Source organism: Notolabrus celidotus, chromosome 17 (assembly GCF_009762535.1).
Source record: "Notolabrus celidotus isolate fNotCel1 chromosome 17, fNotCel1.pri, whole genome shotgun sequence".
NCBI classification, from domain to species: Eukaryota; Metazoa; Chordata; class Actinopteri; order Labriformes; family Labridae; genus Notolabrus; species Notolabrus celidotus.
In genome coordinates, this window is record NC_048288.1 from 20,374,165 (window position 1) to 20,401,819 (window position 27,655).

The 27,655-nt window shown below is 41.4% G+C and overlaps 1 protein-coding gene across 2 annotated transcripts in view; it reads left to right on the forward strand.

Moving 5' to 3' along the window:
* LOC117829207 (sodium/hydrogen exchanger 9-like) overlaps window positions 1–27,655 on the forward strand; it is a 104,781-nt gene that overhangs the window by 23,279 nt on the left and 53,847 nt on the right. For both annotated transcript variants that reach the window (XM_034706799.1, XM_034706800.1), the window contains exons 6-12: window positions 1,166–1,271; window positions 4,468–4,606; window positions 8,037–8,142; window positions 14,903–14,991; window positions 16,307–16,420; window positions 22,846–22,957; window positions 25,063–25,216. In XM_034706799.1, the coding sequence (XP_034562690.1) occupies window positions 1,166–1,271; window positions 4,468–4,606; window positions 8,037–8,142; window positions 14,903–14,991; window positions 16,307–16,420; window positions 22,846–22,957; window positions 25,063–25,216 (820 nt within the window). The remainder of the gene's footprint in view (window positions 1–1,165; window positions 1,272–4,467; window positions 4,607–8,036; window positions 8,143–14,902; window positions 14,992–16,306; window positions 16,421–22,845; window positions 22,958–25,062; window positions 25,217–27,655) is intronic.

Below are 27,655 nucleotides of genomic sequence, written 5' to 3' on the forward strand. Positions count from 1 at the left end.
GGTTTCAAAATATGAAGCCCATGCAGAAGTGTAATAAACTGCAATGCATCAAGCGTCCACTAGAGGCTGGCTGCAGAAACACCGGAAACCACATAGACACCAATTCAAAAAAGATGATCTTTGCAGCATTAATAAACATGTTTACAGCCCGGTTAAAACCGCCTCTTTACGTCACACACTGCCTGGTTTAGTTCCTCATTTCCAATATGGCTCCCGCCGTCGATTGGCTTCAAAACAGCGCTCAGGAACAGATGGGTGACGTCACGGATACTACCTCCATATTTTATACAGTCTATGGTCAGAATAGCCCTTTTTTTTTACATCAGAATTATAACTCAATCATTTGGTAGCCAAAGTTTTGCATAACTAGGCATAATTAGGAGTGTGGCTGACTGGCAGATGCACTCCTTCTACCTGTTAGCCAGAAGGCTAGAGGCCTGCCTCACCTCTGCTACTTTGTCTCTTGCTAGGTTGACAAAATGTTAGTTTGAGTCAGCATTTCCAAAATCAAGACCATTGTTGGGCTTCAGAAACTCTCTTCCAAAACCAATGGATGAAGTCACTGAGACTGCATCCATGTTTTATACAGCCTGTGTGTTTAAGATGTGTTCATGCATTTAGACTCAAAGGGCTCCAAATGATAAAATGATCTGACACATTTGTTTAGCAATCCTTTTATTTTCCTCACAAACTTGCACCATGATCAAATACACACATCACCACACACAAACACACACAAACCATAGATTTTTAAAAGAAAGCTACCACCACTGGAAATATGTTATAGTCATTCAATGGGGAAACAATGTTTTTTAGGCAGTTAAACTTTAAATCAGGAGACATTTTTGTAGTAATAGTAGCAATCAATAGAGCATTTCTTTCTGAGACATAAGTACTGTCCTTATCACATTGTGTGCTCAGTCACAAGCTCAGTCTGAACAAGTCTTAGCCTGGCTGAGTCGCTCTGGCTGCTTCGAGTGTCAAAAAGCGCAAAGCTGTCAGTGAATTGACATTTTCTGTCAGCTCTCATTGTTAAACTCTAACATTAATTCCCCCTGGTTTCTCCTGTGTGGAGCAGCAGAGGTGACAGTTTTTTGCTCTGTTGTTAGTAAAGAAGTTGTAGCTGTTCTACAGCAGTAATGCTTGTTTTTGTTTTGTGTTTCAGTGTCAGTTCTTGGCCTGTTGTCAGGGCTGCATGTGGACGTGGATCTGCACACCCTGCTGTTCGGCGAGAGTGTCCTGAATGATGCCGTGGCAATCATCTTGACTCAGTAAGCGTCTCCCTTAGGATTTGTCTGCACCATCAGAATGCAATATATTTCTAGGTTTAATTGTGTGGGAGCTCAGTCTTTTCCAATTGGCATTATGGGGGAGGAAGTGTGGGGGAGGGTAGAGTTGATGGACGCTGCCAGCTTTAAGGAAATGGTGTGATTGGCAAAAAACTGCATGAGTGCTTCGGATACTATGCAGCGGACTGCGTAAGCGAGTTGCCCCTGGCGCTGTCAGCATCTCATTAAAGTACTCAGTGGAGAGACTTGCTGCCAGAGCGGAGGCACAATCCCTGCTAACGAACTCAGCTAAAGCAGCTCCAGTCAAATTCAGACAAAATACAGCATCATTTCCTCTGAAGCTCAGTGAAGAAGCCATGATGCAGTCATGTCCTGTCTGTGCATTCCAATTGCCTCATTCATTCCCCTCTACTTTCCATTTTGTCTCCAGCATTTCACTCAGATATATGTTTGTCCTTCTCACACACACATTGCAGTCATTGTCTGCTCTATTTATGCAGCGCTAGTGAACAAGCCATTCAAGTAGACATGCAAACAGATGGCCGTATGGGGAGCAGAGAGATGCAGAGAACTCACACCGGAAGTCCAAGACGTGGGATGATAAGATGAGGAGATTTGTGTTTATCTGTGCATGTTGTGTTCACACAGACTGATGTATCACATGTACCGTACCTGTTCACGCCAGCATCTCTCTCCGGTCACACAAATGGGGCCAGACAGGCAGGCAGGCAGGCAGGCAGATGGAAAGAAAAGCAAGTGTGCAGATTATTGTGTTCACGCTGTGGCTGCTGTCTCTGAGTACACTGAAATGCAGAGAAAGGGAGCTTGCACGTCTACCCCCAAACAAAACAGTTAAGATAGTGCCGTGTTTGTTCTTGGAGTGGCGTGACCAGCCTTCGTGCCATCTCCTGTCACTTGACTGGCTTGCTAGCCTGCCGCTCGCTCTGGCTCCACACACAAAGCATGCCCTTATTAGTGGGCCACGCGGGGTCCTGGCACTGGAATTTTAACAAGCTCCCAGAGCGGTTCAACCTTATGTGATGTGCCCTCTCACAGGCACTAAACTTCCTGCTCCAGCAGCCCTGACCCAGCCACCATTCAACCAGGACCTATGTTGACATCTGAAGATTCTTGCCTAGGAGTTAACAACCTGAGATGCCACAAGAGGAAGTCCTTAGAGGGTCACACTGACCAAGTTCTTAGAGTCCAAATTTAGTGTGGAAGCACAAGTGAAGTCTTTAATGTCACAGAGGGGGTAATGGATTTTCCCCTTTTGGGGTGCTGAGCTCATTAGCGACAGCTTGATTGATTCTTCCCCGTCTGCAATAAGATTAAGGCATGTTCTGGTGTGTGCTAGCTCATTTTGACCTGACAGCTTGAAAAGTGGAGATACATTACAGGTTCATTTGTCAGACATTTTTTTTTTGACACTGTAAGGACCTACCATTTTAATGGTAGCCTGAGTTCAAAGAAAGTCTCAGTCAGTTTGAACTAGAGTTGTACAGATACCACTACAAGCATTTGAAAAGTCACCTGTGCTAGCTAAAATCTTGGTATTGGCTAGTACACAACTCAGACACCCCAATTTGATGCCCTAATGTATAATTCCCACAAACTAATTTCGTTTTTCTCTGAAAAGCTAAAGTAGAAAATATGATATTGTTGTTGTAGAGGGGGAAAAACAAACATTGTGCTGCTAACAATGAGAGTAGCTTTTTAAGCTAGCAAAATGTCAGCTATCTGAGATTTCTTAGCATACATTTTAAGGCTGCTAGTTTCATTCATTTTAAATTAATAACATGTAACACTAGTGGGGACACAAAGTAAAAGCATTTGTACTCATTTCCACTGTTCCAATATACAGTATAGGCGTTTTTTGACCGCAGGAACTTTACGCTGGAGCTAGGGACTTAGTAGATAGATCTCCCCCCTGAGAAGCCCCTGCTTGGGGGGGGTAGTACTTTTCAAAGGTCTTGGGACTTTCGGTTAAATGTTACGGTGTTTGTGGAGTTCACACAGTTGTTGAAACACAGAGGGAGTTCCTGGGAATGTATACTAGTTTAGTTTTTTATTAAGATTTCAAAATATTACTTAATATAGTTTTTTTTCTCCATACGTCACTGGCCTGATTTGCACAATCTACCCGGGACTTCAGACCGCGGTCGACACACAGACAACAATGGGGGCACAGGAACCTTTTAGTTCCAGGGAAAGCAATTCTGGGGGCTAAAAGACCCCGGAACTCTTGGTCTTATATTGTAAGCTAAGGCTAGGTGCTTGGCCTGTTGTTGGGTTACGATTTCTTGAGTTTACCAAACCAAACAATACAGAGATGATTGTATTCACATTTATATAGGGTTAGTAGTGCACAGACGTTAAGTTTTAACAATCTTTGATTTAAGCCTGGTTATTAAAAGATGTGTCCCATACTATGTTCAAAGCATCAACAGTGTTATTTTTGCTGAGTCAGCACTTTAATTTGAAACAGTCACAGTCTGAGGGGAGAACATAGGAGGGTCTGTGTTGCGTAAAGAAAATGCTGTCATTCTACAGAAGCAGCTCCTCCAGCTCCTCGCATGGATGCCTGCCTGCCTCTGCTTGCTTCACCCCCTTCCCCCCTTCTGTCTCTCCCTCTCTCATTCCCAAATTCTCCTCCCCCTCTCCTCTCTGCGAGGCCTCCTTTGCACTCAATGACTTCCATGTGGAAGTCTCTCCCTCCTCCCCCATGCAAAGTAAATATTTATAGCGGTGTGAATAGCACGATGCTGCTGTCTCTGTGAATAACAATAGTATTTCCCTTGTTTCCCTCTAACTACTCGGGGACGTCTGGGAGGCAAATAATTCAGAATGGATTGTTTTTCAGGGCAGGATTTGACTTCTTAAGAAGACCATGTGTTCTCAGGAATGACTCCAATAAATTTCACTTTAAGGCTTAGCTCAGCATAATAAGCATGAGAATTTATGCGCAATACTGCAAACTGGTTTACACCAAGAAGCTAGTGGGCAATATTTCTGATGACTGCACTTGTTTCAGAGCCGTAAACCATGTTGTTGCTTTAATGGTTCTGTATCCGTAACACTCATATTTACTTTTGTTGTAATTGTGTTATTGGCTTCTGTTGTGTCCATAACAGTTTGTCTTATTTATCATGTTTTTTTGTGTCAATTTGTCTTTCAGTGCTATCGTCAGCTACAGCCAGATGGATCAGCGACACAGCTTCAACCCCCTCGCTTTACTCCTCTCTGTCGGTTATTTTCTCTGGGTGCTCGTCGGCTCCTTCCTCCTGGGTTTCACGTTTGCAGTCATAACAGCCCTCATATCCTTTCATCCCCTCCTCCCATCTCTGTCTCTGCACCTAAACTCAATTATCACCTCTGCATCCGCTGCAATCTCTGCTCTTCCTCAACTTGGTAATTGCCTCTCTAACAAACCCCCTACTGTACCACCTTTATCAACAAAAGCAATGCTGCTGAGACTGAAGTGCTGCTGTGACTTTAATGGTTGCAGAGAGGTCTTCAATCAAGCCAACAGCCTCTGATGAAGTTTCGACTTGCACAGTTGTCCAGCATTTCTCTCTGATCTTCCAGTAATAAGACTTTAGGATGAAAAATGAGAATGTGTCATGAGAGGTTTGCGGCACAGCTCAGCTCTTATTTACAGTGACTAATCTCCTGGTGCGAGCAAAGCACAAATTGAGCATTTGTTAGATTGTGCTGATGCTAACCATGGCAACAGCCTGCTCTTTCGTGCGGTCTCTTCAAACCGTGATGTCTTCAAAAGATTCATTTTGATTTACAGATGCTCAGTCATCTTTTAATTACTTTTTTTTTTACCTGTCTGTGTTCATTACAAAAAAAGATTTGGAAAGACATCATTGTGTTAAACTGGGAGAGGATTTGATGGGGGTTTGGAATGCAGGTTTGCTGAGCAGCAAACCTAAAAACTAAAGATTGACATATTTACATCTTTTTTAAACCTGTTCTGTTTTAAAATCCCAAACACAGAATTTAAGCCTCTGTGTGTTTTTCTGGAACACTTTGTTAAGACCTTCTGTTTGCTTTACAAGGATGCTTTGCTATAGTGAGAAAGCAGAAATACTATCTTTTGGAGATCTCTCAGAAAAAAAGAAATCTTATTAAGACAGAAGGTTTTTCCTCCTGGCTCAGTGAGTACCTCCTGCAGTTGACTTTTTTTTATTAGTGCAGATACTGCAGTGCTTTTCTGCCTGCAGACTGTTTAACTGAAGGGTGCAACTCATCAAATATACATTTACTGTATACTACCTCGTTTATAAGTGTTAATATGGGTAAAGGGTAATGCCCATAAAGATGTACATTATGAGGTTATACCATAGACTGTATAAATAATGGACGTAGTATCTGTGACGTCATCTGTCTGTTCCTGAGCGCTGTTTTGAAGCCAACCAGGCAGAGTGTGACGTAAAGGGCCGGAGTTTGAGCCTCCTAGACAACAGCTATGTGTTTCGGTCCGGGAGTCAAGTCAGTCATGTCCAAATTTGGGCAAAAACTCGTAATCTTAATATCTTCTGAACCGTCGCGTTACAAAAAAATTCACCCCCGACGAAAAGCTACGTAGAGCCAAGCCGTTTTTTGAAACAGGCTGTAAACATATTTGTTAATGCTGCAAAGATCATCTTTTTTGAATTGGTGTCTATGTGGTTTCCGGTGTTTCTGCAGCCAGCCTCTAGTGGACGCTTGATGAATCGCAGTTTATAACACTTCTGCATGGGCTTCATATTTTGAGACCGGAGGTTGCCACTTGGGTTTTACGGACAACATGGAGTCCTGAACTGTTCAACTTCATAGGTTTCCAGTTGACATGATAACCATTTTTCTTTGCGCTCAGGGTAGAAAGCTGAAAAGCTGTTGTGATGATACACTCCTGTGTTCCAGGTGGTAAGTTGTATAAATGTAGGATATCTGACTAATCATTATTATTTACACCTGATATAATGTAACACTACCAAGCAATAATACTAGCCTTAAGCATGGCCTTAGCTTACAGTTGTATTAGCCAGTAATTAGCTGCAGGCCTCCACAAGTGCTGCAGCATTTCCTTGCCTACATTGTGCCAAACTGAAGAATGCAACTAATCTAAAAAAACAAATGTAGCCTGATTTAAAATGTTAATGGTGACAAGATGTCAATTACAGGTTTTAATCGAGGGGCTTTCCCGAATGTATAGGTTTCCAAATTGGCAATAGCCACATGGCAGTCATTGATGTCACACTTAATGTAAGAAGTTCAAAACCCTCAATAATGTCGTGAGCTGGTGAGTTGAACAGCTGCTCAGAGTCTTCATTTAATTAGCAGCTTCTGTACCATATGCAGCAGAGCTCAGTTTCATTGACACGGATAGGCAGAACACTGGCCAGAAGTCTTAAACTGAAACAGCACCTACTCTCTGAAATGTCATTTAACATGCACACATACCAGTGTGTATTAACTGAATCATTGCACAGCAGTGAGAATGTAGCTAACACTTTTTAACATGGACATTAACAGTACCTACCGAGTGCCTTAGCTTGGACATGTTGGTGCAAAGTTCAAGGCTGCTTTTTTGACACTGATGAACGACCAAGCGGCAAACTCCGGTCTCAAACTATGAAGCCCATGCCGAAGTGTTATAAACTGCAATTCATCGAGAATCCGCTTGAGGCTGGCTGCAGAAACACCAGAAACCACATAGACACCAATTCAAAAAAGACGATTTTTGCAGCATTAATAAACATGTTTACAGCCTGGTTCAAAACACGGCTTTGCTCTACGTAGCTAATTTCTCTATCGGCACACAATGTACGGGGGTGAATTTTTTTCTAACGCAACGGTTCAGAAGATATTAAGATTACGAGTTTTTGCCCAAATAAGGACATGACTGACTTGACTCCCGGCCAGGAACACATAGCTTTTGGCTAGGAGGCTCAAACTCCGCCCCTTTATGTCACATTATGCCTGGTTGAGTTCTGCATTTCCAATATGGCTGCCGCCGTCGATTGGCTTTAAAACAGCTCTCAGGAACAGATGGGTGACGTCTAGGATACTACGTCCATATTTTATAAGGTCTATTTGAACAACACATTTTTGATATCTGACAAATTATAATAATTTAAATGTTTCCCGTCATGACCAACTAAACAGACAGCTGACATTAAAAACTGTGAGGGAGTTTGGGTCTTAATGGAGAAGACATTTGATCTGCTGTTAGCTTTCTTAACTCAAGCTAACAGCTTAAATGGCTAACAATGGCATTAACCATGTCAAAGCTAACTAAATGTTTGGGAGGGATCAAATTCCTAGCTAACATTTGATTAGCTAGCTATCTAATTCTAGCATGTGGTAATATTAGGTAGCAAATGGCTGAATGCTAAGGACATTTTTCTACACATAGCCAAAATGTTCTCAAATGTGATTTTCTACCTTGAAATATTGCCAGATTTTCCTTCCAGACTTTCACTGTAAAGCTTTTTTATAAAATTTGCTGAACAATCTACAATTATTTAATGATAACTATGTGTCAGTCTCCTTCAGTATGCTTGACTTACATCCTAGAACACAGCAGTATGGCATTAAAATATCATTTAAGCTTACAGACCATAACTTCACATGCAAATGTGGTCAATTCTCAGGAGTTAATTCACACCCTGCAGTCACCCACCTGTGTCACCCAGAACATGGTTTAATATACAGTATCATTATTTTCTTGTTCATCTTTAACTGTCTTTCCACCTCACCAAATACTCTCGGCTGTGTGACAACCCTCTTCTGGAAACATCGGTAGTCTTCTTGCTGTCCTGGAGCAGCTTCCTCTCAGCTGAAGCCTGTGGACTTTCAGGTGAGCGCTGTGTCACTTACATGTCAACTATGTGTGTGTGTGTGTGTGTGTGTGTGTGTGTGTGTGTGTGTGTGTGGCCATCATGGGGAGGTCAGACAGAATAGATATCTCCTGTTGGCAAACTGCTGCCCTTTCCCCCCTCAGGCACTCCTCCTTAACTGCATGCACTGGCTTGCTCACTGCTCCCCACTATCAGTGTCACGAGCAGCTGTTTGATTGGCAAGCTCTACTGCTTCTCGCCTTCTCTGCGGCCACTTTTACTCCTGGATATAATGTGTGCACTCCCTCCTTTGTCCAGACATGACCATCTGCACAAGAACAGATCCAATTTCCTTTTTTTATTTAACCCCCACCAGCTTGAGAAGGGCCTTTCCCTGCCTTATAAACACACATACCTTATCCTCTGAGAGTCCTTGGCATCGTAGAGAGTCAATAGTGTACAGATGAGAACATATTAAGCCATCTCCTCTGCTCAGGGAACTGCAGGTACCAATCCCATTCTGTGCTCACAACCCATAACTCATTTTCAAAAGGTTTCCGCCCTCCTCTGTCTGAACATGCTCATACCTATAGTTTGGAGATGACTGCACAGATAGCAGCAATCCATAAAAAAGCTTAATAGCATTCTTGCCCTTGCTGTGCGGTTTCCTGAAAAGTCAAGATGTGCACATGCCTTGTGAAAATTGATACAACATGAGCCTCTTTAACCTTCTTGACTTTCTCCATCACCAAGGGGGGGTCGCTTCTGTTTCATACTATTAGATTGTTCACTTTACTGATTTATAGTATCCAAAACCTTCGCCAGCTTGTGTTTTGAGAAGAATAATTACTTGGCTCATCCTGTCTTGAATCATCTTCATCCACTGCATCTCTGAATTATAAATGTAGTGTACATATGCAGGCATTAGCGTTGTTGTTTCTCCTGCCCTGATTGTGTCAGCGGGATTGCACTTTTTCAGCTGATGCTGTCGAGCTCCCTCCTTCTTGGCAGTCCTCCATGTGGCTTGTGGAGGAGGAGAAGATGGCTTTAATGAAATAGCGTAACCTTTGTCTATTGAACCCAGATGCCCCTGTCTATAAAACACAACATGCTGAATGCAGTCTAGTGTGGGAGGAACACCGCAGCAAAACCAAGACAGGGATTCTTGCAGAGCCTCGGGTATTTTAAGTGGAGTATTATTTTTATATTTTGTTGTTTTTGCTGTATTACTGCAACTTATAGTAAAACTCTTCAATTTGACCTCGGACCAAAAGTGTCTTCAAACAGATTTGGGAATTGGAAGAGGACCAACGATACAAAATTTGTGTGATACTTTTGTTGCAATACAATATCATTTCAATATCAAACATTTTATTGAGTATTAGGATAAAATATTGTTATTTATCATGTTGTTTTAACCGCAAATCATGTCTCCAAAGAATTCTCTGTCCACTATTGTTTTTTTTAATAAGATTACGCTGTCAGTCTGTTCATTCACTTCAATGAATTTCCTGCATCTAAACATGATGTCAGGCATAAAGGCTATGTTCACACTGCAGGCAAAAGTGGCCCAAATCCTAGTTTTTGGGGGTCAAGTGACCAGGTCAGATTTTTTAGAAGCAGTGTGAACACTCAAATCAGGCCCAAATCTGATTTTTTCAAATCAGATTTAGACCACTTCGATATGTGGTCCTGAATCAGATACAGATCTGATTTTTTTCAATGCGACCTCAGTGTGAACGGCCAAGGCACATTTGATGTGCATTTGATACTTTCACGTCACTTAATAGCGACACATGCCACAATTCTGCACGGCGGTAGCCTTGCAAAAATGGAGGATAGCAATGATGGAGCACCTCAATTGAGTGTCCTGCCGAAGGAGTCTTGGGGAGAGCCGCTGAAAGATGTAAATGAAAGTTGTCCTCGACATCCGGAAGTTTTGAATAAACTCTGTCTCTGTGAAACTATTAACATCTCAGACCCACCACTCCTGACTCCGTGTCCGCATCCACATAGACCTTTCAATCGTATTTGTGGCCACAGTTCCGCAAAAAGCCGAAACAAGAAATCTGGCTCTCTTTTTCTTTATACTTGACCTCCTCCGCACCTGGTCAATCATTCTCCGGCTCCCACTGCACAAAGACTTTGTAACTAAGGCGAAAATGCTGACTTCCTCCATGTTTATGTTTGTGAATCAGCTGCATGTGATGTCATTGTTACTGTTCTTTTGCGCATGCGGGGCAGTTCGGAGCCACTAACAGTTCACATTGGAATCGGATACAGGTCACATTATAGATGGTAATGTGAACAGACAAACAAAAAATCGGAATTGAGCATTAAACCTTGCAGTGTGAACGTAGCTATAGAAGTACTTAAGCCAGTAAAATAGATGTTGCATACCCAATAACAATCAATCACCAATCTGCCATAATGTTACGACCACCTGCCTGATATTGTGCAGGCCTCCTTCTTCTCAGTTCAGGGCTACAACAGCTGACCTGACAAGATATTGACTCCACCAAACCTCTTAAGCTGTGCCGGGGTATGTGGCACCAAGATGTTGGCACTAGATCCTTTAAGTCTTGTAATCTGAGAAGTGGGGGCCCCATGCATATCCAGCACATCCCACAGATGCTCCACTAGAGTGAGATCTCCAAGCCAACTTTCTCTCGTTCTTCCGGGCTACCTCGTTCCATTGCTTCGTGGTCCAGTTCTTGATGCCCATTTGTAAGCATTTATTACGGGGACAGGGGTCAGCATGGGCGCCCTGACCACTCTGCAGTTACCCAGTCCCATATGCAATAAACTGCAATGCTCTGTGTGTTCTGGTACCTCTCTGTCAGAACCAGCATTAACTTTTTTCAGCTATTTGAGCTGCAGTATCTTTCATGTTGGATCGGACCACAAGGGCCAGTCTTCACTCCCCATGTGCATTAATGAGCCTTTGCTGCTCATGACCCTGGTGCGGGTTCACTGGTTTTATTTCCTTGGACTACTGACCACTGCAGACCTGAAAAATACCACAAAAGCTGTAGTTTTGGAGATGCCCTGACCCAGTCATCTAGCCGTCACAGGTATTTTGAGTGATGCTGTTTGTTTTAAAAGTTATGCAGCTCCTATAATAAAGGGAAGTACAAAACAAAATTGCTGTTGTTTTTTCCCAAAAAACTTTGCAATAAATTGTTACAATTTAGATCATAACAAATGTATACTAGGTGTATTTGTACAATATTGCAACAGAACTTATCAATTTTCCCCTTGCCACTAGAGGATTCTTTGTTAAAGCAACCTGAGTAGAAGTCCAGTTGCAATCTTTTCTGTATCATCGGTACAAAATCGGACCCTGCATGACTAATCTGTGGAGTGCTCCTCTGTTCAAAAGCCTTTAATGGTCCATTTGGGGTGAAGCGGCACCTCATACAGAGCCACCCAATGAGAAATGGCAGTCCTCCCTGCTGTCCTTTGGTAACTGAGGCTCTTTCTGCCACTGTTAATTGCTGGAGTTTTGTGAGGAGGTGCCTAATGACCCTCAGCCTTGCAGGGAGTCCTGCTATCATTAATCTCTCGCCCATCAAAACTGCTCATTATGGGATGTATCTCATCTGTTGCCAAGAGTGGCAGAGTTTTCATGTGGATGGTGGATGATTGGTTACCACTGTCAGCGTTATGAAAACCAAGGAGGATGTTTTGCCCTAAACCAAATGAGAACCAAAATGAGATCTGCCATGCCAGCATGCTCCATTAGATTATGTTGGATCTTGTTGGAAAGAACATTGTGAACTGGGACTATTGGAGCTAGCATAGTGCAGGTACAGACCAGCATCATGGTACGAAGGTGGATAGCTGTTACAGAAAGTAATGGGCCAACTTAATTTAGCAGCCTGAACCACAGGAGCATTCTTTTCTCTGCTCCTGCTCTTTCTCCTCTTAACCATTGCTCCCCATCACAGTAATTTCACATTTTCTTGTCCTCTGTGATTCTCTCTCAAAGCAGAAGGAGTACAAATGTGAAATTGAATTCCTGCAACAAAGCAAGCATGTCCTGTGAGGCAGCAAACCCGCCTTTTACACCATGCGTTTCAAATTCCTGCTCTCTGCTCCAGCCAACCTTCTCTGTAGCAGCAGGGGCCCTATCACTCCTTCCATTTTGTTTCCTTTCTCTCTCACTCTCTCACTCTCTCTCGCTCTCTCTCACTCTCTCTCTCTCTCTGTCTGTATTTCTCCCCCCCCCCCCTTCACTTTCTGCTTGTCATTTGTTAGCCTTTTGTTAATTTCTGCTCCTCCGCATCTGGCACGATGAGCATGGATTATGTCATTCGTTAGCTTTTATCATTCCCAGAGCTGCGTGTCTCTAGAGGAGTGGATGTAATGGAGGAAATGTCTCTGGCCAGAAACATGGGGATGCTTGAATTGGGTTATATAGAACATTTATAAAAAGCTGTTTGTGCAGCTGGACTTGATTGGAGCCAGGACAATGGGTGGATACAGGGTTGGGCAGGTCTGATCTGATGACACATGTTTCATAGTCAAATGCTGAAAGAACTGCACACAGGGGGGCTCACTTGGATTCTTCTCCTGTGAGGACAACGCATAGTTCTGCTAATATGTCACATATTTTGACATAAGATTTAATCTGAAAATTGTTTTTCAGAAAACACTGGAGCTCACTTAATCTTTTGCTCTCGAACTAAGTTGCTTTGTATTTAAAACAGCTTTATAAAGTCACGTAGATGAAACCTATTGTTTCACAAATCATTTTCCTGTGGTGGAAGAACCCCCAACAGCATATCAACATGAGAAACCCCAAGGCTCAGTGTGTTCATCAACGCACAAATATAAACACTCGCACAACCTGATTACATAATATATGCATGTATAAGCAATTTTGCATAATTTGCTTTCATAAGTTTCAGCTCATTGTTTAAATCCCTTCTGTCTGCCAAAGACTCATATGATTTTAACCCACATAATGACGCACACATTTCCTTCCTCTTCCCCGGCTTCTTGATTATTCCCTAATTATGATCTTCATTTATGTAAAGATGTTCTGATACTATTTTTGTGTCATCCATAACCAATTCAGTGAAGCCTTGCCAGACTTCAGTATTAGTCTATACAGAGGATCCCTCCAATAGTAGTGCAATAAACACATATATTACCCAGTCGTGTTAAATACTTTAATCTGATTGGACAAAATTCCATAGCAACTGTGATATATTTCTTAAACCTCCTGTTATGTTGCGGGTCAAATTGACCCTTTTTAAATTTCAAAAAACCCTCAAAAATTGTTAACAGTATTTTTTCGGTATGAAACTTCTTCTGCTTGGCTTAATAGGTGAAACCAACATATAAAATGAAAATGGTTGATTTCACACATTTGCAACCCCCCCCTGCATGTTTATAGATGCACTGTTTGTGGGTCAATTTGACCCGGCAGTCAAAGTGGACGCTAAAAGGGATCAGAAGTGTCAAATACTAGTTGTTTCTTTGCAACTGGGTGACGTATTTCACCCCACTCATACACACACACACGCGCATGCACACACACACCCTTTTAACATGAGTTTTCATTAAAAACAAGTGAGATATCCTCATTAAACCATGATCTGTGAGAATTAAAGAACACCAATGCACTAAATATTGATTTAAGTGGTAAGTAATGGAGTTAATAATGAGATTAAAAAAATGTTAATTGGGATTTTTTGGGGTTCTGACACTTTTGGATAATTGAATATGCCCCGGGTCAAATTGACCCAGGAACATTATTGCTGTTCCTGAGAAACGAACATAACAGGAGGGTTAACAGCAACGTGTTGCAAGGGAAAACCTTATCTTACAGGTCAAATCAAATTAATCCGCTGGTATGAGTCCATTCACACACATTTCACCTGTTTCTGTGACTCTGTGGCGAAAATGTTAGTTTCTGTTAGCATCCTAAATCCTCAAACAACATGGAATATTTTCAATATTTCTATCAATGTGCTGTTTTTGGAGGGGAAAAAAACTCCAGATTCATGGTTAATGGCTGACCAGTCAGCCTCTTTCAGGTGAGACAAGACGTCTCACCGTGCAGGTATTTCAATCTGCTACAACAACCTGCTCGCTATATCAACTCTTCTATAGTTGTAACCTATACCCAACCATGTATGGATTTCATATGGTAACCATCACTGTTGTAAAACCTAGTTTAGGGAACTTCAGGTTTCCATACCAAGAAACAAACTTATCCCCCGGAAACAAGCGAAGCTCACGTTAGCAGCACATCTTCTTGTCCTGGCATCTTAGAATAGAGTAGAATAGAGTGCCTTTATTTTCATTGCAACAAGTATAACGAAATTAAAAGGAGCAGTCCTCATTAGGTGCAATTTAAAAGAGACAAAAACAATCAGGGTATAAATAGTAATAAATACAGAAATAAAAACACTGTCATACACACACAACATACAAATTAAATCACGGAGCACCAAAGTTCACACTTGAGAGTGATTCCCCCCCCCCCCCCCCCCCAGTCTTATTATTGCACAGTTTATGTTATTATTGCACTTGTGTACTGCACAGTCACTATTCATGTGTTCAGTGAAGACTGTCGATAAAAAAGAAAACAAAATATCATGAAACTGCCTCATTCATTGTTGTCTTACCAGCTTAAACTATCTTTACTTTGAATAAAACAATACTCCCTTAAAATGATTAATACTTTTATCTATATTTAGCTAAGATTGTTGGCATTTCTTTACCGGCATTGATACCACAACATCTTTCTTGATTTCTTTCCTCCAGGTATTGTTGCAGTGCTGTTTTGTGGCTTCAGCCAGGCAAGGTACACGGTTCACAATCTCTCCGACGAAGGCAAAACCAGGACAAAGCAGGTAGGTTCATGACCAATGATTGAGGCCCTTTCACTCGTGTGTCCCAACAGCCTGTCGACTTACTTTTGTTCACATTGCCCTTTTAATGTTAATGTTTGTGTATTCAGGGGTTGTGTGTGCAGGCCATCATTAATTTGCCATTAGTGTTCTGGCTGTTCAGTGGGTGTCTGTGTGGGAAGCCAGTCTCCAGCTAACTGCTTAAAAGGCTCGGCACAGATGCAGTCCAGCACTGTTTCACTGTAGCAGCAGGCCTCACAGAAGAGAAAATAAATCCGAAGTACAAACATATAACCATCTATACATTTATTATTCATTATCGGTGCCACAGTAGAGCTAGCTGTTTATCACAGAAAAAGGCCTTTTAGAAGGCTGAGCACAGTTGAAGCCTTTGCCTATAAAGTAGATTGGCTATGCAGTTGTCATTGAGTGTGTATGGTGCCTTATGTTTACTTGGCAGAATGCCTTTATCTACAGTTTTATGATTTATGCATGCAGCTGCATCTCAAAGGGAAAGACAAAGTGATCTTGCATTGATGCAGATACTGGTTGAATTACTTGTAGCAGATAGTGTTTTTTTCTGTGTGGCATCTCTTGTCCTTTTGATGTAATGCTCTTAAGGGATGAGGTACTCTTATTCAATTAGATAGCTTTTTAGAAAAGCTTTAAACCAAAGCTAGTTTAACTAGTAAAAACAGAAATGCATAAATCATAACTCCTACTTTAATTTAATCCAGACACAACATATGGACCTTAATTAATATTTCATATCTTGTGCAGTAATGTCTCATTAAAATGAGTCCACGTCTGTTGTCCTATACACTAAATGACACCACAGCTCTTTGGTGTGACCTGGATCATTACAGGAAGTGTAGGACTGAGTTGCTGAGTTATAATATTCATTGATCAAATTAAAAATGAGGGAGCAACAAGTTAGTTACAAGTCCTTCTCAGTGCATGAACCATCTTTCCTTCTGTTCATGTTTGCAGCAGCAGCATGCTTAGATCATTTTCTTCAACGAGAAAACAAGGACAGGAACGCGTCTGGTGCTAAACTTCATTATGGCCGTGAGCTCTGGTTGTTTGCAGTCACTACCTCAAAGGATCAAAGAATAACACAAACACTGAATTTTGTCTTGTGTTTACAAATCCAAGCCTGTTTACCCATTTCAGATATAATCCGAGTCCTTTACTCCCCTGCCCTTCACACACACACAAAAACACACACACCGTTGCACGCCATCCACCCTGAATCCCCTTCCCGTCTCGGATGACCTTCTCCCGCCTGATCCTCTCCATCCCTTTTTATAATTTGCAGCTCTTTGAAGTCTCCAACTTCCTGGGGGAGATTTTCATCTTCAGCTACATGGGATATGTATTGTTGACGTCCCCTCACCATGTCTTCAAAGCCCTCTTCATTTCTGGGGCGTTTGTATCCTTTTTTTGATACATGATGGAGAATCTTCACCCCCTGCTATGCAGTCTTTCAATCCCACTGGAACCACAGAAAAGGTGAATTGTTCTCTTTTCCTTCACCTTCTTCTATAATCCTAATCTGCCCAATCATCTTCCTCTAATTTGACCAGAGTGGCTTTCCTATCTCCCTTTTTCTATCTTGCCTCTCTGCTGCAGTGCAGTGCTGTAATTTCCTTTTAAAAAGAACCTCATCGCTTTAAATTGTACAGGTTTGATCTGGTGAGCACTGAAAATGCCATTCAGCTAGTCTCTCATGATCACAATCTCTGCAGATTAAGATGCTGCAGTGCAGCTCTGAGGGAAGGCCAAATGAAACAGAAATTTAAATAGGTCTTTAATTATTGTTAGTGCTGCTTGTTTAGTGTTCTCCAGCGAAGCTCCGTGGAATAAAGATGTTTGCCTGTTTGAAATACGCTTACAGTTCTTTAATTTGCAAAGGATTAAGCAGTGTATCCCTGTTGAGGTTGAAGATTAAATCTTATTAGTTCAAAAAACTCCAGTGGAAGAGGTCCCTGCTGTTCTTTGTGGTGGTCTCATTAAAGGGGAAATCCTCTAAAATTCTTGAAACAGCTATCGGTAACACTGATTGACTTTTGTTGCTCAGAAACGCTGGGTGCCATTTGGCAGTGTATTTTTAATAGTTTTATTTACTAGCTAATAGAAGCAAACCAAAGGATTTCACTAATTCTAAACCATATTTAGCCAAAATACTAAACATGCACTGATCTTTGCTTCACAAATGAACTGATTTACATATTTTCTTGGTTAAATATCACTGTTTAAAATCTGTTTCATTTCTCTGTTTGTCGAACACAGCCCACAAATGTAAGACAGTAGGGTGGCAGTAACTCAGTCTGTTGGTACAGACAAAAACTATGGTAATTGGGCTGGTTGATGGAGAGGTTCCAGTTTACTTTCTGAGACCTCCCAAGGTGCCCTTGAGCAAGGAACTACTCAGGGTGCCTGTTCATGTGGTGTATGGATTTAAGCTGAAATACAACTATGGATCTCATCTGCTCATGTTTGAGGACAGTTTTGCTTTTATACCAATCACATATCTTTAAAAGAAAGGGATACAATTCAGGCTGTAATGGTGTCTCCCTGAAAGCTCATTCACGCTTCACTTCCAATACCCATAAAAAATACAGATGGGGCCTTCTGTGATCATTTCTTCTGTTTTTCTGCATGTTTTCTTGAAACCTACTGCATGTTGCAGTACCACAGGAAACTACTGGGGCAGTTTTTGAGCAGTGTAGCCTGTCCAAAGAAGAATATTTTCTGAAATAGCCATAGACTGTATAAAATATGGACGTAGTATCCGTGACATCCCCCATCTGTTCCTGAGCGCTGTTTTGAAGCCAAAGGACAGCGGCAGCCATATTGGAAATGCGGAACTCAACCAGGCAGAGTGTGACTTAAAGAGGCGGGGTTTGAGCATACTAGCCAACTGCTGTGTGTACCCATCCGGGAGTCACATCAGTCATGTCCTTATTTGGGCAAAAACTTGTAAACTTAATATCTTTTGAACCGTTGCGTTAGAAAAAAATTCACCCCCCGTACAGTGTGTGCCGCTAGAGAGATTAGCTACGTAGAGCCAAGCCGTTTTTTGAACCAGGCTATAAATATTCTTGTTAATGCTGCAAAGATTGTTTTTTCCCATTCATGTCTATGTGGTTTCCGGTGTTTCTGCAGCCAGCCTCAAGCGGATTCTCGATGGATTGCAGTTTATAACACTTCTGCATGGGCTTCATAGTTTGAGACCGGAGGTTGCTGCTTGGAAATAACTCAACTTTTAGAGGGAAGATAGTGCGAGTTGGTTAGAAGCTATAAATGTTGTCAAAAGACTTGATGGACGTCTTTTAAGTGTCTTCAATTTTCCCATTTGTATCATCAGAGAAAAGATTTATCCATCTGCAATGCTACCTCAGATGACTCCATTTCTCTGGTGTAACTTTTGGCTCTGAGTGGCGTCGTCTCGAAGATGCATTGTTCAACATCCACCCCAACGTAAAGGACACATGGGAGTATGTGGGTGGTGATGGCTCTATAGTTTAAAAACATACATATCTATTTTTGTACATGAGGGAAGCATAAATGAGGCTTCACTCTGATTATTATCCATCTGTGCAAGTCTATAGGATCCTGTCTGTGCATGTGTGTGTATTTCCAGCCTATTGTTGCACGTTCAATAGCAGCGTAAAAGCTGCATTGTCCTTTGGCGGTTCATTAAGTATGAAGTGTGTCTTCTTCTGACATCAACACAGGCCTTTGGATGTTCTGATGATTAGCATTTTGTCTGTACTCTGGAATCTTGTAGAATAATAATTTGACAGAATAATTTTTACAGAAAAAACATAAGTTGCAATCATGGGAGCAGAATCTGATGGAAAGGGTTTTGGAAGTGTTGTAGTTAGGGGTGGGAATTGATAAGATTTGATCAATGTCAATGCTATTGTCGATTCTGCTTATCAATCCAATTCCTTATCAATTCTTATTTTTTTGAGGGGAAAAAAGTAGTTGTACACAGTCTTCCGCAACAAAAGGAACCATTTCATTTTTTCCAAAATTATGTCTGCACAAGACTGAACATGAACATATTCAACTTGAACATACTGAACGATAGGTTGACCTCATTCTCGGCCGCGGGAGTCCGTGCATGGTCCCTCGAGCCTGGATGAAAAGACTTTTAATTTGGAGAGGAAGAAACGCTTTTCCTCCAGGGGTCATCGCGGACATATTTTACCCGCTCTCGGGGCTCATTTTCGGCCGCGTGAGTCCGGACGTGGCCCCTGGAGCCTGGAGGAAAATACTTTGAACTCTCCATGTTTCCTTGTGGTTGAAGGAGTTCTGCCTCACAGAGTGTGTGACGTAATGCAACATACCACAACGTGAGGTCGTGCTGGGAAATGAATTGTTAAGAAGAATCGATAACATTTGAGGTGTACAATTCCGATGTAATCAATCAATTGGAATCGGTTCTAAGTCAGATCCGGTTTTCGATTCCTACCCCTAGTTGTAGTCTCCATTTGTTGTGCATTCAGAGTCTGAGTAGTATTGGTCAAACCTGCTGGAGAAGCAATCTATTACATACATGAAAGTAACAGCCTATGTGTGTTCAGTCAAAGAGGTGTATGGATTTAAGCTGAAATACAACTATGGATCTCATCTGCTCATGTTTGAGGACAGTTTTGCTTTTGTTTCCATCTCTAATCAGATATCTTTAAAAGAATGAGATAAAATTCAGGCTGTAATGGTGTCTCTCAACTCCAACTGTATTCCTGTGTCCTAATTTGGTAGTCAGACTGTAAACAAAGCCAGTGCATAGAAAAAAAACAATCTTGGCAGTTATCGGAATATCCACTGGCTGCACTAGAAGCCCAAAAATATTTGGTGTCGCCCCAGTTTGAATGCGATAGGAGATTTATTCAGGCATCAACTGACCCTGAATCAAAGCGTAAGTGTTTCAATTTAATATTTTGCACCCATGTTCAGAAATCACATTTGTTTCTCCTCTGGGCTGAAGTCTCCATGACCAGAATGCAATGCAGATGCATGCTTTGACATTAAAAAGCAATCAGCCCCTTGATAATACTCACCACATTTTTGAGCTATAACTTCCATGACAGATGTCTCACATTCACAGCTGTTGTTGTAACCATCAGCTCTACTTTCTGGGAAGAAACAGAGCGGGGTAGAGTAATGGACTTCTGGCTGTGATTGTCCTTGCCTGAGAGCTGGCATAACCAAAGTGTATGCCTGAGGAGAGACTCTAGTGGCCTCACTCCAAGGAGCTCTTCTTTCACAGTCCAGTGCCCAGATGGCCGGCAATTATTATCACAATCCATCTCCTACCATCGGGTCAAAGGAGTTGGAGAAAGAGTCTACGGAGCAGATTCTTTTTTCAATGCTCTTATCCTCAGTGCCAGCGAGGAAATGTTTGACTTGAGCACTGATCCTGTTTTAGCTTTTGTCCTCAATCGTGCTTCCAAAATGAATCTGGCGAGCTCCACTGACTGGCAGCTGACCCGGATGCGTAAACAGGAATAAATGGAGGTCGTACTCCTCATGTACGGTGCTAAAAGTGTCTGTAAAAATAAACTAGTCCCGGTGATTCAACCCCTGTTAATCGCTCTTTGCAGTAGATTTTAATCGCTGTGGCTTGCAGCCTTTGCCACTGACAACGCAGATGGGCCTCATTGGAAACGAGGCTGAGATAGCAGTGCTTAATTACCTCCTTTCAAATAGCTGCAAGGCCTTTGATAAAGAGAAATGACTGCTTTTGGAGGCAGGATATTGCTTTTGAAAATCCATAGGGTGAAGGAGATCTAATATTGACTGTAGGGTATGAGGGGGCTCTGTTTTAGTAATAGCCCTGTCAGAATAAAGGCCCCTGCCTTAAATATTGCTGCATTTACTATTCCAGGCTTCATATTTGGAGACACAGAGGAAAAGCTGAAATCCCTTTACTCCATGATACTTCCGCTAATGATTTATATGCTGATGATGAGCATTTTTACACTGCTTTCGAGGAAAACTAATTTTAGAATAAAATGTCTGCTAAAGCGGTTAACATAATGGTTGATAATGTAAATAATCAAACTAGCTTTACTTATACTTGTGAGCTCATTGAGGGGCAACCCTTGTTTACAATAGCAATGTTTAAATTGACCAGTAATAATCGGAGTTATAGCCCAATCAGGTTAAAATGCTCTATGCTCATGTTATGTACATCCCTCCAGTTATTAGATCTCGACACTGGCTTCCTGTCTGTCAGAGAATAGACTTTAAAATCCTGCTGATGGTTTATGAAGCACTGAATGGTTTTAGTCCCAAAATGTATTGCTGATCTGCTGCTACTTTATGAACCACCTTGACCTCTGAGGTCATCAGGTACTGGTCTGCTTTCAGTCCCAAGAGTCAGAAGGAAACATGGTGAAGCAGCGTTTCGTCATTATGCACCACATATCTGGAACACACTCCCTGAAAGCTGCAGGTCCGCTCCAACTCTCACCTCTTTTAAATCAAAGATTAAGACCTTTTTATTTGCCACTGCCTACCTTAGCTTATTTGAACTCACTTTAAATGCAAATTTTAATTTTAACATATTTCTAATTTTCCTTTTCTTTTCTGTTTACTATATTTGTCATTTTAATTGTGTTCTTTTGTGATTGTCTGAATGTTTCCAATGCTTTTAATGTTTTAATTTAAAGCACATTGAGTTGCCCTTGTGTATGAAATGCGCTATACAAATAAAGTTGCCTTGCCTTGCCTTGCCTATGTTAACACCTTAATCAGACAAGACCATCCAATCGGACCCATTTGGTGGGAGGTTAAGGTCAGGATAGTGTCAGATTACAGTGGCTCTCCTCGCCTCATCCGACAACTGGATGCTTTGGAAAAGAGAGCAAAGGGCTTACACGGGCCGGCGCACATTGTCAAAGCCACCTGTTCATGTCAGAACCCCCTGCTGCTGTATGCGCATAAGTGAAATTGTTTATCCACGTCTGTTTGGATGCCAGTACGGATATTGGAGCTGAGTTTAGTTTCATGCAAGTATCTAGGGTAAAGACTGGGTCAGGATTATGTAAACACTTGATCTGATTGTTCCTTCCTGCTTGGGGAAAAAGTTATTCCTACTGCCGCTGGTTTATGTCACGTGGGTGCCAGTCAAAGATAGCTACATGCAAGGTTAGGAGGTTATATAAGGCTACCATGACTTCCTCTAAAGTTTGACAAAAAGCATTAAGTGTATCCAGAACCACAGATCATTGTACAGATATCCTCTCCCTGACTGCTGCCCAGGACACTTAGCATTCAGCGTGCCGTCCTATGTGAAACATCAAAGTGTGTGTGGAGGGCAAAAACAGCTGGCACAGCCTGATTGGCTTCATGCCTCGGCATGGTGCCACACTGCTGTGTTTGCATCCTAAATAGAAGATATTCAAATATATTTCTTTATGCGTGCGTGTACAAGCATATGTGTTAATATTCATAGATGTTCTCTTACAGCCTGATCTAGCATGGAATTTGTATTATTTATGGGATAACTGTTGTGTTTGGTCTGATGTGAACTAAAAGAATCAGGCTATGTGCACTCAACTGAGGAGATTATTTAGAGACTAAATGAAGCATATCATTAATCTACCTTAAAAATAACATCATCTAAACAAGAATTTCAAACTCTCAAACCACAAATACAGAAAAAACGCTTTCCTGTGCCAAATGTTGCCTGTTTTGTTTACTATGATGCAAAAATGATTTTGAATTACACTTAATTAAACCCCAATCTCCTATATAACTCAATGACTTATGAGTGTACTTCAAACTGCATGTGTGTCTCAGTCAAAAGTATTCTCCTTAATCTGAACTCAATAAAAACAGCTCTCCATCTTTATATCAAGAGCCTGCAACATCTATCCTCTGTCATTCCTCCTGAACCTGAGACGTAGGACCAAGATACCTCGCTCCTTCCAGCACTTCATGATGCTCACAGGTAAGAATGTTTATATTTTTTCACTTGTAGCAATATTTAGCATTTTTAGACTATATTAAGTGTCTGTCTGATCACATCACTTACTATTGGCTCGTTTCCACCAAGCGGTCTGGTATGGATCAGTACAGTTTGGTACGGGTTGGATCGGTAACGCCTGATCCTGTTTGCGTTTCCACAGCCAACCGTGCCCTACTTGGTGGGCGGCGTGTAAGCTGGATGCCGATAGCCGCGTCAGCTACGTAATAGCGTGACGTCATGGTAGCGTGACACAGTGTACCCCGCTAATAAATGCAACGAAGAAGAAAAATGCAAGGAAAGTCTGCACCTCCGCGTTCGACCATGGAAAGCTGTTTCTTGACGCCATTTTCCAAACAAAAAAAGTTATCTTCCCGAAGTCCACTGGAGATTTAAACATGGCGGGGTTATGTGTTCTTCTGTATTACCGCTGTTGCACGGGAAGTGACGATTCTTTCGACCAATCAACGGACTGCAGTGTTTCTAGCTCCACCTTCTGGGGTCCGATCGGTCAGTCTGTCACCCCAACAGAAGGGTACCAAAAAGTGGGACGGTACGGCTCGGTCATTTGGGGACCTGTCCCGGTTTTAGTCAATGGAAACGCCACAAAATGCGTGCCGTACCGAGACTAACCGAACTGAACTACTTGGTGGAAACGGGGCTTATGAGTTTGGAAAATGCACGATTTATAATCTTATCGCATCAAGAAACTCAAAAATTAGATTTTTTTTATTGACCTTAACATCTCATTTAGTCCATGACTCTGCGGCTAATAGCATTACCTATAATGCTAAAGGAATGTATCCTCTGCATAACCTGTAGAGAAAGGTAGACAACATGACAGCTCCCCAAAATTGAAGCTAAAAGATTTAGAGCTCCCCCTACTGGCTGGTTATAGTGAGGTCAGGTCACAAGGCCAACCTCCTCCATGTTGACAGATGGGACATCGTTCAAACTTTAAAATCAAAACACTCATTAGAAAAGTTTTTCTCAAACATGGTGTCTGTCATTACAGTACGAGCTCATCATGCTGGGTAATGTGTGAGTGTTCCTTTTTCTGAGAAGTTTAGTTTTAATTAGTAATTTTAATTAGTTATCCAAACACACCATAACTGACACCTCTTATGACAAATGCAGCTCCTGCAGCACTATGAACTTGAACTCTTCATAACAAGTGCCCTATAAACCAACACAAGAATCTGCTCTGCAGACAGTGGTCTGTCCTGACCTCAGGACCTTTGCTGTCTTATGCTGTAGGTTAAATGTGTGTTAAATGCTAGAGAGCCAATCCCTATTGTGCATACTCTGGCTCTAAATGTGCAACATTTCAGGGTTCCTTTTGGTTTCTCTTTTACACAATGAAAAGTTTGTTTAAGGTCAGTGATCCTCTGTTGAAGAAATGTGAGTCAATGTGAGTGTGTGTGTGCATAAAGTCAGCTGATGCCATTCCCCAAGCTTCATGATAATTCACCCATCTCATTAAGTAAATGACGGTTTTACAAATCTTGATCTTGTCCATTTCTTAGATTTCTCCTCAAAACAATCCACTCTCAGCCTTTTTCTATTTTTGCAGCATCATTTCAGTGAGGGTGCATAAAACCCTGCCTCACTTTAGCGTCTAAGACAAATGGCTGAAGCTCTGAACGGTTTGATGATGCAGGAGAAAGGAGTGTTTGATGTGAAGTGATGTAGCACAGCAGCATGTTTCTCTGCCGGTCTGACCCACTTTACCTCTTACGTAAGAAGGCTCCTTTGTTAAAAGCCCTTGTCTCGCTATTTCTCAAATGTCCCTCCACCACCACTACTGCTACCTCCCCCATATGCTTCTCATGGCAGTCAAGGATTTGAACTGGGAATTGTTTTGCTTTTAAGTATCATGTCACCACCATATAGCCATGTAGAAGTTTGTTTTGGGGGCCGCTAGCTGGTCAGAGATAATGATACTCAGGGTATAATCTATTACCTCTGGACAGGGTTATTAACTGGATAGCTCTCTCCTGCCCTTTTTCAAATAATTGGTTGCAAGATGGTTGTCTGGTGGTGTGATGGATGGCAGTAATCCAGCAGAGAAATGTCTCCTCTGCTCGCAGGTTTAAGAGGGGCTGTAGCATTTAGCTTGGCTGCAAGAGACACGACCACAGAAGTGAGGCGCACCATCTTCACCACCACCCTGCTGCTGGTTGGCTTCACCGTGTGGGTGCTGGGTGCGGCTGCTGACCCCATGCTGCACTGTCTGGATATCAGGTTAGCAATGTTTTATTATGCATTCATTTCCTGTTTTCCTTTGTTCTTTACTCCTCCCACACACGCAGTGCTCCTATTCCTTACATAAACTTGACAAATTAAATCATCATAATTAATGAATTTATTTAAAAAACAATAAAAGAGAAACTTAATTTAATATTGTGCTCAGATACAGAAAACAATCAAGCAGATTCAAATGGAATCAAGCAGGTAGAAATGCTGTCACCAGAGAAAAAAAGCAATAAAGAAAAACAAACATGAACAAAAATATCATAATATCCAACAGTAAAATTACAATTTGATCCACTTGTAACATTTGTATTTATCTAAATTCCATCTGTAACATTGTGTATATCTAAATTGTATTCTATCTTTATTTATCTGTTTTTATTTTTACTTAATTTATTTACTAATTGGGACTTTTTCTGGATTGTACTTATGTTTGGGTTGCTGCAACAACTGAATTTTCCTCCTAAGGGAATCAATAAAGTAATATCTTATCTTATCTTAAAATTGCCAAAATATATAATGGAATAGATACAATAACAGAATAAAAGAATATTAGAATATTAAAGACACTTAAAGTCAGTATGGTAGTGAAGTCTTGTACTTGTCTCTGTGTTATCAGTGTTGTCAGCTTAAAAAATGTTCTTGGGGTGAATTCAAGTATTTGGGACACAGTAACAGGAAGCGGGTCCTCCTCACTCTGTGAGAATTTCAGGAACCTGCAGGGTAAGTGTCAAGGTAATTTCCGTCAAACAAACAACAGGAGATTGACAACAGACAATAGGAGGGTGTTTTTTTTTTTACACTTGCAATCAGACACAACCAGGCACAAGAAGTGCTCTGGTTGACTGAAAGTATCTTGCTGGAGCCTGACTTGTGTAAGTTACCAGACGGACACAAACACCTGTACGCTGCACATCACTTCTTCTCTGTGGGTAAAAATGGCTGGCCTTGGTACTGTCCTTACAGGGAGCTAAGACAAGTGACCCTGAGACTCAAATAGCAGTCAGCGTTCAGAGGTCTTTTCACCACATAACGGGTAAATATTTGTACCAAAATAGTCACGTGATTAAAAGCTACACACAGGAATGCCACATGCTACTGTTTACTACACCAGACGTCAGCTACCCTGCTGAAAGTGGGTTTACAGGATCAAGACTCAATGACAGGGCTGCTAAATAGAGGCCTGTTTTAGGTTTGTTTGCCTTGACCCCACAAGAGGCTTGATGAGTGTTATTTTTTGATGTGATTTGGGCTTCATAATGAGTGCACTCTGTGATATATCTGCCCCTTCTGCTCCTCACTGTAACTAACAAACACTCTGACCGCTCAAACTACGGTTTCAGTATGTTTTGGGGTGATTTGATGCCAGTGTTTTAGTAGCCTACATGCACTCAATGGATTTAACATACCTTCAGTTCTGCATGTATTTGGATTAGTAGCATGTGACCCAACTGAAAGTGCAACACCAATAGAACATCCCTTGAGAATTCCAAAGGACTATTCTTTTTTTGCTGTACAGTTTATTTTTTGGAATTTTTGAAAGTGTTTATTTCTTACTTGTTAAAAAAGAAATACAAATAAACAAAAAGACATACCCCCCCAAAAAAGCAAACATTACAAACAATGCAAAAAAAATCAAAACCCAGCTGTTTCTTCACTAATATGAATTCTTTAACATAAAATGAATCATCTTTTTAATCAATACTGTTTCAGCCATTTATTTATTTGTGAGAGAGCGCTGATTATCTTTTGCGTTCTTCTGTGTTTGATACAATAATGCCAGTGCAGCATGCTTAAATAAAGGCAGTTGATCCTGTAGTCAACCCTCGGCTCTGATTGGTCGAAGGGCGTAGCAGGCAGCCAGTGTTGGCTAGTTTGACAAAAACTTTCCTAGCAGTCTGAGCGCCTCATGTACAGAGGCCACAGTCCTTGTCGCAGGGGTCACTGGTTTGATTCCCGGCTGCAACCATTTCCTGCATGTCTTCCCCCGCTCTCTGCTCCCCATATTTCCTATCTCTCTTCAGCTGTCCTATAAAATAAAGACAAAAAAGCCCAACAAATATAACTTTAATATATAAATATATATATATATATATATGTATATATATGTGTATATATAGAAGCATAGAAACTGGACTGGAGTATTTTCATGAACCAGAAGTCAGCGACATGTTTTTAGCTTTGCAATTTGCAGTTTTTGCAGTTTATGATCATTAAATGGATATCAAAATCAATAATTTGTGATAACTTATTTCTTATTGGGTAGAAAGTAGGATGATGTAAACTGAGGAGGACTCTGCGTTAGTGTAGGGGTCCTGCTTACCCTGGGGTTTCATTTAGCTTTGACCACCCGTTAGCGATACATTGTGAACATACCTTCAATAAATGGTATCTTCACTTAGGGCTGTACGATAAATCGATTTAATCGAT